This window comes from Balaenoptera borealis (assembly GCF_965194805.1).
Source record: "Balaenoptera borealis genome assembly, chromosome: 13".
NCBI classification, from domain to species: Eukaryota; Metazoa; Chordata; class Mammalia; order Artiodactyla; family Balaenopteridae; genus Balaenoptera; species Balaenoptera borealis.
In genome coordinates, this window is record NC_138870.1 from 99,460,327 (window position 1) to 99,475,716 (window position 15,390).

Sequence of the window (15,390 nt, forward strand, 5' to 3'; positions counted from 1 at the left end):
TACTCAGGAGCAACTGTTAACTATCAACCCTCTGGTCAGAGCAGGGGCTACGGTGGAAAGAACACTAGCCTCGCTGGCAAAGAACAGGGTCCTAGCCTTGACTGTCAGTGTAAAGCCGCATAACTTTGGGCAGGTCACCACCTTCTTGGCATCTTTCCTGAGTTGTAAAAGAAGTTGTAAAGTGCCAGACTAGACGATTTCTTAGGTTTCTTTCAGTTCTCTATATAACTCTACCAGAGAGCACAGAAAGGGTGGGTGAAGGTATGTAGGATGCCACTGGCTGGCTGGGAAAAGTGCGGAGGACGAACCCTCCTGGCTGCGGATGACGAAGCCTGTCTGACCTGCGCTGTTTCCTCTCCTGCCAGAGCCCCCACTCTCAGCCACCCTCGCTCCCTCCAACAACTCCCTCCCCAACCCAAGGTCACCTGGGATCCTCCATCTGAAGCAATACCTAGCAGAGTGTCCTGCATACAGATATCACTAACTTTTGCTGGCTTCATTTGAAGCTTTAGCAAAGTACAATGATTGTAACACCCCAATCCAACTCCTCAACAAAGAAACATAAACGTAATTAAACGATGTTTCTAATAATGCCTAGCACTCATCAACACAATAACACATCTCTGGCTTTTTTTTTTTTTGGTCCCACGCGTGGCTTGTGGGATCATAGTTCCCCAACCAGGGATCAAACCGGTGCCCCCTGCAGTAGAAGCATGGAGTCCTAACCACTGGACCGCCAGGGAATTCCCTACACATCTTTTTTTTATGAGAACAATTTTAATAAAGCAGACACGTTCTTTTTTCTTACCCTTTATAAGGTACCACTAATGATCCCCCTTAAGTTCTTCTGAGCCAGGTCCCCATTCACAAAGCATAGATATAAACAGAGGGAAGACTTCAACCAACCCACTTCTACTCTTTGGATTAACTTCTCAAGATGCTCAGGACTAAAGCAAATTATTTACTTTGTTTAATGCCATTTTCATCCATCCCACAGATCAAGTTTGACTGCCCTGCTGGCAGAAAACACTTCATAAGAGGGTACATCTTCATGACCACTCTGAAGCAGCATCCCTCGAGTCACTATCATATTGTCTTTTTATTCTCTTCATAGCTATTATCACCGCCAGACACTCTTACTTACTGTCTACAATCCCTCTCCAGAGCAGGCTCCTTCTCTATCTTGCTCACCACTGCATCTCCCATGTTTAGAACAGTACCTACAAAAGCTTGTTAATGAAACTTAGAACACAGAAGACCTTAATCCATGTTTACTGACGTGATGTTCAAACATGGTAACCACCTTCCAATCAGGATGATATTCAAGTGTTCCAATGAACTTCCACCCTTTCCCACAGAACAGCTTACATATGCAGACTGAAACAAGGATATTTTTCCCTGTAGCTAATGTTTTCTCTTTCTTCCCCACAATGAAGCATCAGATAACAAGCCACAGATACACCAATAAGTCACTTTATAGTTCTTCTTCCTGCTGGGTCATGCACATTACCTACAAAGTAAACACAGCTCTAATGCAGAAAGTACTGATTGTGTTTGTTGCCAAGAGAATCTTTCCATCCATACTGCATGTACCATAAGTATTAAGAGAACTTTCAAGGCTACCTAATAATATAAAAAAACTATTCAGTCTAAGTGCAATGTGACCAAATCATGCTCTATACAAGTCCTGATATCAGTATATTTCAAATGTATGATTGTTATGTACAGTATTGCTCCAATATAAATAGGGTTTTATTGTTTTGCTTTATTTTGTTACTCTTACCTCCACAAAAAGAAAATGAAGGCAGCCGAGTCAGAAGCCCCAGACAGATCTAACGAACACTAAGGTGCCTTGAACATAAGCCCCCATGAGGAAGAGAGCTTAAGGCATACTGGGGAAAGGGTTGTCTTTTGTAAATATATCTTTTGAGTCGCATCTGGTCAAACTGAGAGCAGGCACCAGATAATGATTCCTGTGCATTGTAAACCAGTAGTAACACAGACAGGAAGAGAGATAGCCCCTTACATATTCTATCACTCTTTGATCTGATATAAGAAGTTTTCAGCTCAAGATAGAACGGCAGAATTGGGTATGAAAGAGAAGTTTTTAGATTAAATCTCAGGTGCGCTGGCAAAACTGGCCAGGTACGGGGAAAGTGAAATTTTAGAAAACTCCCAGAGGTCACTAAACTATATGGCACAGTCACAAAAACCATCCTTTCCAGTATTTTGCCCGAGTCCAGATTTCAGATTCATTATAACTTAAAAAAAAAGAAGGGGGACACAGCAGGAAATCTGTATTCCAAAGCCAACCTACCACTGGCTGATTTGTGTCTTGAGCTGGCAGTGAGCTATAACAGACCTAGTGAAGACTCTGGAGCCAAGGGGAGGACGGTCACAATCAAACCCTGACTCTCATTAGCTCTATGACCTCTTAGGAAAAGGAGAAGTGATATATCTCTCAGGTCTGCTGGGTGGATTTTGCAAGATAAGTTAAAATACCTCGGACAGAATCTAGCATTCTGAGGTGTTTCTGGTTTTGTTTTTTAAAACGAATGTTAGCATCCTTTCCTCTCTTTCTGAAGAGAAGGTTGAACTCACCAGAAGTCCAAATCTAGTTTCTTGGTCTACATTCATTACATTTTATGAAGGTTAAAAAAAAAAAAAAAAAAAGGTTGCAGAACCTAAAACCCACATCTCCTGACATCTTACCACCTTGGCAACCTTATCTCACATACATAAACACAAACAAACTTTTACCTCTCTAAGAGTTCTATAACTTTTTCCTCATAAGTTACAACAAAAATGTAAATTAACGTGTGGTAACTGTTTACAATTTAAGTAACTATAAGGTTTTAAAAACGCCACAAAAAACACAAGGTCATAATTCAAATACCAACATAGAATAAATTGTTTAGTTTTGGAAATTCCAAATAATCAATCTTTATAGCCACATAAAAGTGTCTACCTATGTGACAGGCCTGATGTTAACATACAAGAAAAAGTCTACCAATGCGTCTCCAAAGTCAGCATTATAAGCATACCTCCCAATGCTGTGACGCTTTTTGAAACTGTCTGCACTGAATGAATAAAAAAAAGGTCCAAGAAAGACATATTACGCCACATTAAGCACATGTCCTTCAAGCATCCCAGTACTAGAAATTTAAGACAAGCAAGACCAACATCTGAGGTTGGTCCAGAAGGACTAACCAGTCAAAGGCATGGCCTAAGGCCCTCACACACCATAAAATCAGTGAAACTGACTGGGGTTCCTCAGCATCTGAGAGGAAGCGTCCAGCTCCCACTAAGGAATAAATTGGGGATGGGGATGCAAATAATTAGTGCACCCTGAGGTGACAGTTAACTCCACTAGCACACCACTTCACAAGCGATATTATGGAATTCCACTTTATCCCTACTCTGAGAATACTAAAGCTGGAAATTCCAAAAGTTAGCCGAACACCAAATACCCCTTAAAAGAACTTTAAATAAGATCCCTCCACAGTACCCTGCAGAGAAAGATCTTGGAACTCCTAGGAGCCAACCAACACACACAGACCCAAACACACATTAGCCACAACTCCAAGTAGCCAGATGTTCTCTGAAAAACGTTTTTCCTGATAACTACTTCTTGCAAAGAGAAAAAATACAAGGCACACTCAGCATAGGCTAGAATATTTCTGAGAAGCACAGACCAGCAACTGGGATTTGAGGAAAAACTGCACCCCGACCAAGTCTTACACTCTGTTGGAGAAGGAACAGGCTGAAAACTAAAAAGTGAGGCTTTTAAAAGCCAGGTAAGGGACAGCCTGCATTTCTCAGGAAGTCGCCTATGACTAAAACAAAAGCACAAGATGGGGGCGGCGGGGGGGACTACCTAAAACCCCTGTAATGTTTGACCTGAAGGAGAGCCTTCACTGAATGGATGAAAAAACTGGAGCCTTGGGGAGGTAGGTAACTTGGCCAGGGTTACAGTTTATTTGGTGGTAAAGCTGGAAGTAGATTCCTGGACCTCCAAGTCGAACTTCAGTGCAGTTTCCCACTTCACCAAGCTGCCACGCCATTTAAGACGTTTTATAAAACTCCTCACTGAGGCAGTTAACATAAGGGTCCAATTATCATTCAAAGATCTGTCTGTTAGATAATAGCTCGAAAATTCCATCCATTTTACAGCATTTATCAGAGTCATCTAATCTTCAAGGGGGAAAAAAAGCAAAGAGGAAAGGGGGAAAAAAAAAAAATCCCAACTTCGATCTGTCCCCTAAGGGCAAACTAAAGGGTTGCAGACAGTGCTAGTATCCACAACCACAAAAACAGGCAATAATCCCCACCCACGGGCCCAGGAAGGCGGCCCCTCCTCTGCACCGCCCGCCCCCCGCAACTCAGTAAATTCCACTCCCATCCAGGCGCACGGGAGATGTTCCACCTCCCGCCGCTGACAGAGCGGGCTGGGCCGCATCGGCCACTCTCCTTCCACCACCACTTTCCCCCACCCCAAAAAGAACCAGAAGCCTAGAGCACCACCGGGCCCCCAAACGAACGTTCGCTCGCACACGGGGACCACCGGATCAAACACCCCGCCCTGCTCACCGCGGCGGGGGAGGGGGAGAAAACCCCACGCAGGAAGTGTGTCCCGCGCTCCACTCCCCGCCCCCAGGGCCGGGACCTTGCGCCCTGCCCGCCGGTACCTGCCCTCCGCCCCCAACAGGCGAGAAGCAGCCGCGTCCACATGGCTTCAGGTGTTCACATGGCAATAAACGGGCCCCCGGCCCTCCCGTGGCAGGGGCGCGCTCCGGCGCCCCAGCTCCGCTCCCGCCCGCTAGCCCGCCCGGCCCCTCCCCAAGCCCGGCCCTCAGCCCGCCCGCCTCGCCCCCAGCGAAGCGGCGAGAGCCGCGGGATACCCGGGGCTGCCAGGGACCCCGGGGCGGGCAGCGCTGACCCCGCCGATCCCCGGGCGCCGCCCGCTCACATCCGCCGCCTTTGCGCCCGAGGCCGCGACGAGCAGGTACCTTCCCCCGGCACCCTCAGGCCAGGACCGGTGCCCAAGCCCGGCCAGACTCCCAGGCCGGCCCGAGACTCCTCAGCACCCTGATGCCAGGCCGGAGCCTTTCCCCTCAACGCCCCGAGGCCAGGGCTGGCCGCTCCTCTCTGCACTCCCGGGTCGGACTGGGCAGGGACAGTCGCCTCAGCAACCCGAGTCCCGGCCTCGGAGTCCTGGGGCTCAGCATTCCCAGGTCGGGCCGGGCAAAGACCTCTGCCCCCAGCCCCAGAGGCCAGACACCCGGCCTGGCCCTAGCTCCTCAACCCTGACCTCTGCCCCTCCCCCTCAGGCCCGGGCAGCGGTTACCTGCGGGAGCCCCCCGCCCGGTCCCTCGGCTTTGGCCGGGGGCGGGAGGGGAGGGAGCGGCGGCGGACGGCGCTGCGCGGGGTGGGGGTGGGGGACCTCCGCCGCCTCCAGCTCGGGCGCCGGGGCCGGCGGCGGGGCGGGCCGGGGCCGCAGCCCCTGGAGGCTCGCTCCGGCCCGCGCGCTCGCTCCCCGGTCAGGCGCGCCTCAGGGCGGACTCTCCTGGCGGAGGCCGCGGCCGCCTCGCAGGGGCCGAAAGCGGCTCGGCTCGGGGTTTTTTCTCTCCATTCTCCCAACACACAGGAAATAACAGAGCGTCAGGTGACGGTTCGCGGCCAATCGAGAAGCTCCGGGCCGCGGCGCGCGGGCGGGCGGGAGGGAGGGCGCGCGGCGGGGGCGGGGCGGCAGGGGGCGGGGCCGGCGGGCGCGCGCGTGCCCACCCGCGTGCGGCGGCGCCGAGGCCTGTGAGTGCCGGGCCGCAGGAGACATCCGCCCCGCGGCCGGGGTCGCGCGGGTGTCCCCTCGGCGGCCGTGGGGTGCGTCGCGCGCGTCTCGCCGCTCGATCAGTGCCATCTTGGCCCGTAGCTCCCGGCCGTCCTGGGAGTGGCTGCGAGCCAACTTTCTGGGGAGTTGGTGGCCCTGAATCTCTCCTTAGGATTTCTGGAGTTCCCTGGAGCCGCCAAAGCCAGAATCGCCTCTGTCAGCCTTGGGGAGTCCGCGGGCGAGGGCCCACTCTCCTCCCCGTAACCCGCTTAGTGGTGCCGGCTCCTGCCCGCCTAGCGCCCTCCCGGCCCTCAGGCCTAGTGCTCTCAACGCCTCCGCCCCTTGGCGCCGCGTGTCCTTGGATGAATGACTTGGGCCCTCTTGGGACTCAGTTTCCTCCGCAATACAAGCAAGGAGTGGGGAGGCCCACCAACCTCACATGTAAAATAGATGCTCACCAAACGCCAGCCGCCTTCGCCTGAGGCGGCATTAAAAAGCTGCCATGCCTGGCTGACTGGACCCAGGGTCCAGAATTAATTTGGAGATAAGGTGGAGGATTTGCGGTGCCAAGGCCTCGGGCCGTTCCCAGCCTTCTTTTGCAAATCTCATGTATGTTTTATGGAGCAAAGGAATGGTTGTCATTTTTTTTCTTTTTTTTTTTTTTTAAAGAAAATCTCGGTTGTAAAACAGCCAGAGATGTTTGTGCCGCCTGACCCACTGCTATCAAAAGTGAGAAGACCAGTGATGCTAGGTTGTGCTTGGAGTGTTTGTGACCCTCCCTCTGGCTCACCCAGAGACCTGGCCAAATTCTCTCCCCACTCCGGGCCTCAGTTTCCCGTTGGTACAACGGGAAGGAGAAGAGTGTGGACTGGATGTCCCTAACGTTGACTGAAATTGCTGATTCTAAATTAGACCCCATCTGCCCTAGATGTTAAGGGAGTATGTGGCTTCCTTTCCTGAAGCAACCCAACTTGAAAGTAAATTGGAATTGGAAGAAGAGGGTAGCAGGTGGAGGCTGATAGGAACCAGGTGTGGCCTGGGGGCCCAGTTTCAGTATATCTGAGGTCCATAACTCCCCAGGGCCTGGCTCTACCCTTTCACCTCTCACCCCACCTAGACAGAGACATTAACGCTTTGCCTTGCCTTGGGCCATGCAAAGAGGGTCCTGGCTGTGGCAGCACCTGCCCCCAGCAAAGGGATCTAAGGCAGGGCCTGAGTTGGTTCTGGCACCCCAGGAGGATGTGGCTGGGGAAGGCAGTGATTTCTCCTGGCTTCTGTCCAATCACACAAAGTGGGGGCCGGCTCCAATGTGGGTCAGGGCTATTCTTGGAGACTTGATTCCCCAGCACCTCCTGCATGCCAGGCAGGGTGCCGGTCTCTTCCGGGGCAGAGCTGAACAGGCCGCCAAGCCCTGCCCTCTGGCTGTTCCCATTGTTCTATGAGTTTCATTTTCAAATTCTCTGGCACCAAGACTCAAAAGGCCAGTGCTGGCTTCTGCTTGAGTCAGAGCTACAGAGGGAAAGAGGGAACTCTCAGCACAGACCCATGTTTTCTGGACAAGCACAGAAAGATGCATGAGAGCTTCCACTTGGTGTTGGGAGCACCCTCAATTTCTTGAGAGACTTCATGAAGAAAAGGGAAGGAAGCCCATTTCCTTAGAGTCTCCTGCCCCATCGTTCTTCCCTTCCTTTCCCTTCTTCCTCAGCTCATTCGGGTCTCAGACTTGGGGACCAGAACGTGAAATGGATGGTGACAAGCTATGCAAAGCCTCATGCAGAAGGGAAGGAATGCAGACAGATAACTGAAGTCCAGGCTCTTGTTTGTTCCTGCCTCCTGTCCTGAGACTGACCCTACAGCCCCCTCCCCATCCCTTTGGACCCTGCTGGAACAATGGCTAGTTAACCTCCACCTGGAAACTTCCCCAGTCCTAGGGCTAGGCCAGCCTGGACCTCTTCACCCCTAACAGCCACTTTCCCTTTCAGTACCATTTGGAAAAAGAACATGTGTGGGCATTATGACCAACAGATAGATTTGAGTTACGCTTGGGCTGTGTGGCCCTGGACTAGTCACTTCACCTCTCTGAACCTTGGTTTCCTCAGCTGTAAAATGGGGATAATATGACCTCACTCATAAGGTATTATGGGAATCTTAAGAGAAATGCACAAAAAATTCAGTACAGTATCAGGCACACATTAGCAATAGCTACAGTTCTATGATGTGGACATACAAGCAGACTGAGGTTCAGAGAGGTTAAGGCACTGCTCAAGATCCCATAGTGGCCAGAGCACAATAACCGGGAGCTCCCTCCTCTTTGATCACATTAGTGTCTTCTATTGTTCTCTCACTGTCTCATCTGTGAGAATCCTGTTTTTCTTTTTTTTTGAATTTTACAATTTTATTTTTTAATACAGCAGGTTCTCATTAGTTATCCATTTTATACATATTAGTGTATATATGTCAATCCCAAGAGAATCCTGTTTTTCCTACCACAGTTTAAGGAAAGGACAGTAGATTAGTTGGGGGATTTTTTGTTTTTGTTTTTGTTTTCTCTCTCTTCTAGCCCAGTCCACTCAAAAAATACATATTGAATTGAATCAGTGTTTTCAATTCCAGAAGCAAAATTAATCCTTTCCTTCCTCCTCCAGCTCCGAGATGGCTTTTGGAAACCCCGTGTCACTCCCTTTATTACAAACTCCTCTCCCCTCCTCCAGGCGCCCGGGCCACTCCGGGATTACAAATGGAGCCTTCTGCCTCTAGGTCACTGATTCCGCTACCATCTGTCAGCACGGATTGATTGAGGAGACTGGCCCTGCTCGGCAGATCAGTGACTTGTGCGAAGTGAGCTGGGCTGTCGGTGCCTTCAGCGGCAGGCGGATGTCCTTCCTTTCACTCGCTGGCTCTCTTGAGCACAAGTACCGCCCTCACCTTTATCCTTCAGTGGGCCCCAGCTCTCCTTCCTCTTGGGAGGGGCCTCCCGCTAACTCTAGCACGCCAAGAGGGAGGCCTCCCGGAACTCCTGCTCAGTCCTCCAGGAGACAACTTACCAAAAAAAGCCTCTGGTTAACAGAGTGGGGAACCCCCCCAAAGCGTCCGGCAGAGCCTGTCCCAAGCCAGGCACTTTTCCCACGCAAAGCACAAACATAAGGGTGGCCTTCATTCCACACAGAGCACCTGCTGTGTGCTGGGCTGTAAACCCTGATGGAGGGAACATAGGGCCTCAGAATAAGTCTTTCTGGGGCAAGGGCAGGGCAGGCTCTAAGGCTAAGGGGGTGGGGAAGGCTCCAAATAGAGAGTCCGGGAATACCAAGCCTTAGCCACGTGGGGACAGCCACTGCAGGTCCCAGGAGGGCTGTATGCAGCGCAGGGCTAGGGGAGCGAGAGATGAGGCTGCAGAGGTGGGCAGGGGTGGTGTCCTACAGGGCCTTGTATCTGTGACCCACTTGGCATGAACTGGTTCCACAGGGTCTCACAGTGACCTCTGCTCAGGAGATTTGCCCCTCAACCCTACCTTCCACCTCATTCCTCCGGGGCCCAAGTTGTGGCTCCCTCCTCCTCAGCTCTCACTGATCACACTGGGCTGTCTGTGCCTGTGTCTGCCTCTCCCACAGGACCGTGAGCATTCACAGGGCAGACACCTCTGCTTCCCTCGGGTCTCTGGCATCCTCTGCAGGGTAAGGCACCATAACCATAAAAATGATAACATTAATAATGACGATACAGCCCAGAGGAATCCAAGCTTACTGGGAACAGGCCCTGTGTGTCTGTAGCGACATGATGAGGTTGGTACTGATCTCATCCCCACTTTACAAACGGGATGACTAAGGGGCAGAGAGCTGAACAACTTGTCTCAAGTCACACAGCATGGAAGAGGCCAAGCTGGGATTTGAACCCAGGTCTTTAGAGGTTGCACTCTTAACCACCAAGTTTCCCAGCACTGGGTAAACACTGGAAGGATGGATGCACACAGACGGTTGGTGGGTCCCAAAGTTTGCAGGCGGATAGGGAAACAGACTTGAGGGGACAGCAGGGTCGGCACCAGTCTCTCCCCACAAGTAACATGGTAAAGCCCTGGAGACTGGGCAGTTTGCAGGCGTTGGACCCTCAGACCCCATGCCTGGAAGACCCAGGCCTAACCGACAAGCAGCAGGAGCCGTGCATCAGCACACTCGGGACACTGGAGGAGACGCAGCTGAGCAACGGGAGGCCCCTGCTGGCTGGCCTCACAGAAGATCACCCTTCAGCCCACTCGACACTCCTGCCACTAGTGCCTCGAGTCTCCCTGGGAAGTCCCTGGCATGGTGACCCAGCACAGGTCACGGAGCTGGGGGTGTAGCCTGGTCTCACTGATCTGTGTCCTTTAGCACATCATCCAATGGCTCTGTGTCTCGATTTCTTCATCTGGAAATTGGAATGCGCGGGAGGAGGGGCCAAGTGGCCTGCCTGCCTCCAGGAAGTCGGGTCCCTTACCTGGCTGACCCCGTTCACTGCTCCCAACAACAGTGGGAGGCAGGGATTGTCATCTTCATTGTGCAGAGCAGGAAATGGACACACAGAGAGGTTAAGAGACTTGCCGGAGGTCACACAGCTAGCAAGCAGCAGAGCTGGTTTGAACTCAGCCTTCTGGCCCCCGAGCCCCCGCTGAGTCACTTACAGCACTGCAGAGTGTTAAAGTGAAGATGGAATGATCTAACAATAGCAGTGACAAAGCCACGTCTAAGCACTTCACCTGCGCTAACTTGCTTAATTCTTACAACAGCTCTCCAAGGTGGGTACTATTATTACCTCATTCTGCAGATGAGGAAACTGAGTCACCGAACAGCTAGGCAGAGTTGGAATCTGAAACCAGGCAGGTCAGGCTGCAGAGCCCCTGCATCGCTTTATCACAAGAGAACAATAGGGAGGCTCCTTTCCATTGGGATTATTTCTGCTTGAAAGCTCAAGACTTTTAGCCCCATCACTGTTGGGCTCCACGGGAAGGCAGTGCCGCATGCTGAGGCATGCTGGGAAAAGACTTTGTTCCATCCTGCTTTGTTGACATGCTCTTCATTTTAAGCCTGAAACCCCAGCTTCCTGTGAAGAATTCAAACCGTGGAGAAAAATGTGGCCATGATACAGCCACTACTTCCTGCGCCTCCAGTGTTCCCTGAGCTTGGGGCTCCGTGTGTGTCCTCACACTTAACCTTCACAACACCCAAGTAGCCCCCGCTTCACAGCTAAAGAAACTGAAGCCCAGAATTGCTAACAAGATGCCCAGAGGCACACAGCTGCTAAGTAGTAGATCTGAGACTTGTCCCCAGGTCCTTCTTGAGAATCCTGGCTCTTCTGACCACAACAGCTGCACCCCCATGGGGTATGTGGAGGTGGGTCTTGTTTGCTGGGCTTTGAGGGAAATGCTGCTGCTCATCTTCTGCCACAGGCTGGTCCCTCAGTGTCACAATCCCTGGGCCACAGGGAAAGCACCAGGACACAGGTGTGAGAAGTGTGGACATCAATGTCCCCTCCACTCCATCTCTCCCTCCAGTGATTCAAGAATGGCTCCCCTGCCACCAAGGTGACTGTCTTCCGGAAGCGCTCATGCCCTGTGAGGTTCCTCATCACTGCCCTGCATCTCCCCGGGAGCTCACAGGATAACTCCAAGGCACATGTGTGATTCCGGGGAAACAGAAAGCAGCAGAGTCAATGGATTCTCCAACTCCCAACTGGTCTTGTTGATTGCAGCCTCTTTTCCCGGCCCACCCATCCCTGCAGCAAACTCATTACAGTTTCCAGAAGCCAGAAGCCTTTGACCCTACTACCCCTGGCTCAGAGGTTGTTGGTGGGCCCCAAGGAACTTCAGAATTCAAGTAAATTCTCATCCACCTGGAACACAAAGCCCTCGCCTGGCCCCAGCCACCTCTCCAAGCTTCTCTCACATGTCCCTTTCTGCTTCTTTGCCAAACCAAATGGGTTGTGTCCCTACCATGTGCCTGTCTGCTACCCGAAGCAGGAAGCCCTTCTCTCTTCCCTACAGAGTGAAATTATACCCTCTTTCAAGTCTTACTCAAATGCCACCGCCTCCATGAAGCCTTACCTTAATACTCATCATAAATTCACTCCACAAACATTGATTGAGCCCCTACCATATGCCAGGCATTGAGCCCAAGGGTCCCTGTTTTCATGGAGCTTACAGTGCCATAGGACCATTAGAGCAAACAAATGATCACATAAATAATCATTTGGTAACAGCCATGAAACACATTAGTAAGAAAGTGGGCAGGTGCACAGAGGGTGTATAATGGGACCCTGGGTCTTGGGGATCCAGGACATTTGAGCTGAGACCTGAAGGACAGATAGGAAGTTGCCACGTGATGAGGTTGGAAGAGAGCTCCAGGCAGTGGGCACAGCACAGGCAAAAGCCCTAAGGCAGGAGGGAGCGAGTAGATTTCCAGGAATGGAAAGGAGGCCAGTGTGATTTCAATGAAATGAGTAAGCTGGAGATGCAGTTGGAGCGAGACAGTGCAGACCACGAAAGGCTTGGGGACTTTATCCCAAAGGCAAAAGGGGGAACCACTGAAGGATTCTGAGCAGAGAAAATAGTCAACATTCATTTATAAATGATCCTGCCCCATGGCTGAGTGTCTCCTGAAAAGCCTAGGCTTTGCGTCCGGCCACCCCTGAACCTTGGCTGTCTGGTTGTTTGGGAGTGAAGTTTTCAAACCCCTCCTCCTGGACTGAGCTCTCGAGGGCAGGGCTGACCTCCGGTTCTCCCGCGTCATCCTCAGCACGTGGAGCTACTCCAAAAACATTTGTGGAACGAACTAACAGATAAGACAAGACACTTACCAGCATTTCCCCCGGAAGAGGCCAGGCTGCCTGGGGGGCCTTCCACGTTCTCTGGAAATCACAAAATTCAAGGGTTTTAGTGAGGTCACTACTCAGGGAGCCCTTGATAGCACAGCCGGCATCCCATGGATGCCCACGCCCAGGGCCAGCATGACACCGCACAGGCATCTGCCCGTGACCGTGTCATGAATGACCAGAAACAGAACCAAAAGATCCCAACAGCTGTTAAGGTGCTTTCGAGTTTACAAAGCACATTTCACAAGCAGCCTCACCCAGGGTCAACCCTCTCGGGTGGATACAGTTGCTGCCCTGTTTTACAGATGAGGAAACTGAGGCCCAGACAAGGGAGGGTCTCTGGCAAGTCATCTCAAAGCCAAGACTAGAACCTGACAACAGCTCAGGCTACTTATGGCTCCCATGGGGTTAAGAGAGCTTTCTGGAAATTTTTTAAAAAAATGTTTTAAAGTGACATATTTCATCAGGATGTCTGTCAGCCAGCAGTGGGAGCCAACACACCAATTCTCACAGGCCGTTCCCCCTGCATGTCAAATCTGCACACTCAGCCCCAGGCCCTGAGGCTGGTGGCTTAGCCCAGGGCACGGGAGGGGCCTGAGTGATGAATCCTTGGCTCCCTGGGCTTGGTGCTGGCACAAAGCAGGTGCTCAGGAGACTCTTGAGTGTTCTCCAGGGGAACCTGAGCTGATTTGAGGGATAACAATAGAGAACACTCCCACGGCTCTCACGTGTGCCAGGAACCATGCTAAGTGAGTTACCCGCATTAACTCCGGTCACCCTCACAACAAGGCTATGAGGTGAGTACGCCAATTTATCCCTATTTATAGGTGTGGAAACTGAGGCTCAGAGCAATAGCTCATTAGCCTGTGATCACAAAGCCAGTGAGTGGCAGAGCTGGGATTTGAACCCTTTAAGCAACCCCATGCCCTGGCTGAGTGAAGGTGGGCAGAAACCTGTGCATCCTCAAGGACTGTGACCATGTGGGGTGCCCCTCCTCCACACGCTTGATGACCGTTATTCCCATTCCCCATGTATCCTGTGTGGGCGAGCAGTGACAAGCTGGCATGGTAACTACCTCATCTCCCCAGCCTCCCCTGCCCTCGCCCGGTGGTCTCTGGGCTCCCTTTACCTATCCTGCCACCTATGGGCTCCCGCCCCAGTTCCTTTTTGGTAGTAGGTGGGGTGTACAAAAGAAAGGGAGGGCAGAGGGCGATGCTACCTTGAGAAGGCTCCGTAAGCTCTGGAGCCTCAGCTTTTTCACCTGCAGAATGGGGACATTAACATCGCCCGCCACAGAGGGCTGCATCCACACAAGTGCTTAATCCATGACCTCACACCTAAGTGCTGGTTCCAATTATTCTGGCCTCAGATACCCCTTGAGGGGGAATCACTCGTCCCGTGAGCAGGCAGGCTCAGGGAAATACGGTGCCCACGGTCACCCAGCATCGATCACCCAGCACAGCACAGTGGAACAAGGAATGAACGGTCTGTCTGACTCTGAAGTGTGAGTGGAGGAGAGGAGGGAGGGTAAATGAAACGTTTGGGTCTTCCACGCAACTCAGCGTCACGCTGCCAGGTGTGGGCTGGGTTTGGCTCCCGAGTCCTGTATCCGCCCACTCCCAAGGCTCTCCCCAAATGGTGCACATCGAGTGGTGTTGGGGGAGTCCTGTGCCCTCCTGGGAGCCACTATCTTGCTGGACCCTCTCAGCCCCCTTCCCCAGCCCAGGTGAGGTGTGCTGGTGGGGACAGGAGGAGCAGTGGGAAGGCCAGACATCGAAGTTGTTCAACTGTGGGCTGACTGCAGAATAAAAGGGAAGAAAGCATCCTTTCCGGAAAAATCAATGGACAGATGTGACCGCCGAAGTCACAACCTACGCGGAAGCCATCCAAGAAAATCAAAGAGACGAGAGAACTGCCACCCCTTAACAGCAGCTGAGAGAGGTGAGCGAGCCCAATCCCCCATCAGACAGATAGGAAAACTGAGGCCCAGGGTGGGGCCGTGACTGGTCCAGGGCCCCACGGTATGTCTGAGGCTCTGCCACGTGTGAGGGGTGTCCAGTCCCAGGTGGCCCATTTGCAGTGGTGGGCGGGCCCTTGTGGTCCTCATGCCTCACAGCCCAGCCGTCGTCCAATTCCCTCTGGTCTTGCCCACATTACCAAGGGTGTCCGTTTAGCCTCGCGCAGAAAACACCAAATCTCTGAGGCTCTTCCCTGCATGCTTTTGGCTTCTGGGGTGCTCTACCCCCCACCCCACCCCCCAACCCTCACATGTTAGGCAGAGTGAGGGAAGACTGTATTCAATAAGCTACTACATAGTTGTGCAATTAGAACAGAGCCTGCCTGACTTGCAGTAAGTGCTCATAAATGTTAGCTTTTTTTTTTTTTTTTTTGGCCGCACCAGGCGTCTTGTGGGATCTTCGTTCCTCAACCAGGGATTGAACCCGGGGCCCTCGGCAGTGAAAGCACCGAGTCCTAGCCACTGGACCGCCAGGGAGTTCCCAATGTTAGCTATTATTACTAGGCACGATTATCCTGGCCCACAGACACTAGATGCTAGAGCCTTCACTCTCCTGCGCTGACTTTTCTTTGAGCTAACGGTTGTTGAGTGCTTTCTGGGAGCCAGGCTCGGGGCCCACTGCTTTGTGAGAGTTATCTCGCCTAATCTTCACCACAGCCCTGTGACTTAGGTACTGTTATTACCCCAGGAAACCAAGGCTCAGAGAGGG

General features: G+C 52.2%; 1 protein-coding gene across 7 annotated transcripts in view; it reads right to left on the minus strand.

Moving 5' to 3' along the window:
- The window catches only part of TCF20 (transcription factor 20), a 170,520-nt gene that overhangs the window by 93,194 nt on the left and 61,936 nt on the right, over positions 1-15,390 (minus strand). The window contains exon 1 of one of the 7 annotated variants that reach the window (XR_014233738.1): positions 12,650-13,769. The exons of 1 other annotated variant lie outside the window; for it this stretch is intronic. Coding sequence is in view for 4 of the 6 variants with exons in the window: in XM_082352616.1 (XP_082208742.1) it covers positions 12,650-12,817 (168 nt within the window). In the remaining 2 variants the exon portion in view is untranslated. Of the gene's footprint in view, positions 1-5,347; positions 5,658-12,649; positions 13,770-15,390 lie in introns of those variants that run through there. 5 more of the 7 variants (XM_082352619.1, XM_082352616.1, XM_082352617.1 and 2 more) reach the window with 5 other exon arrangements.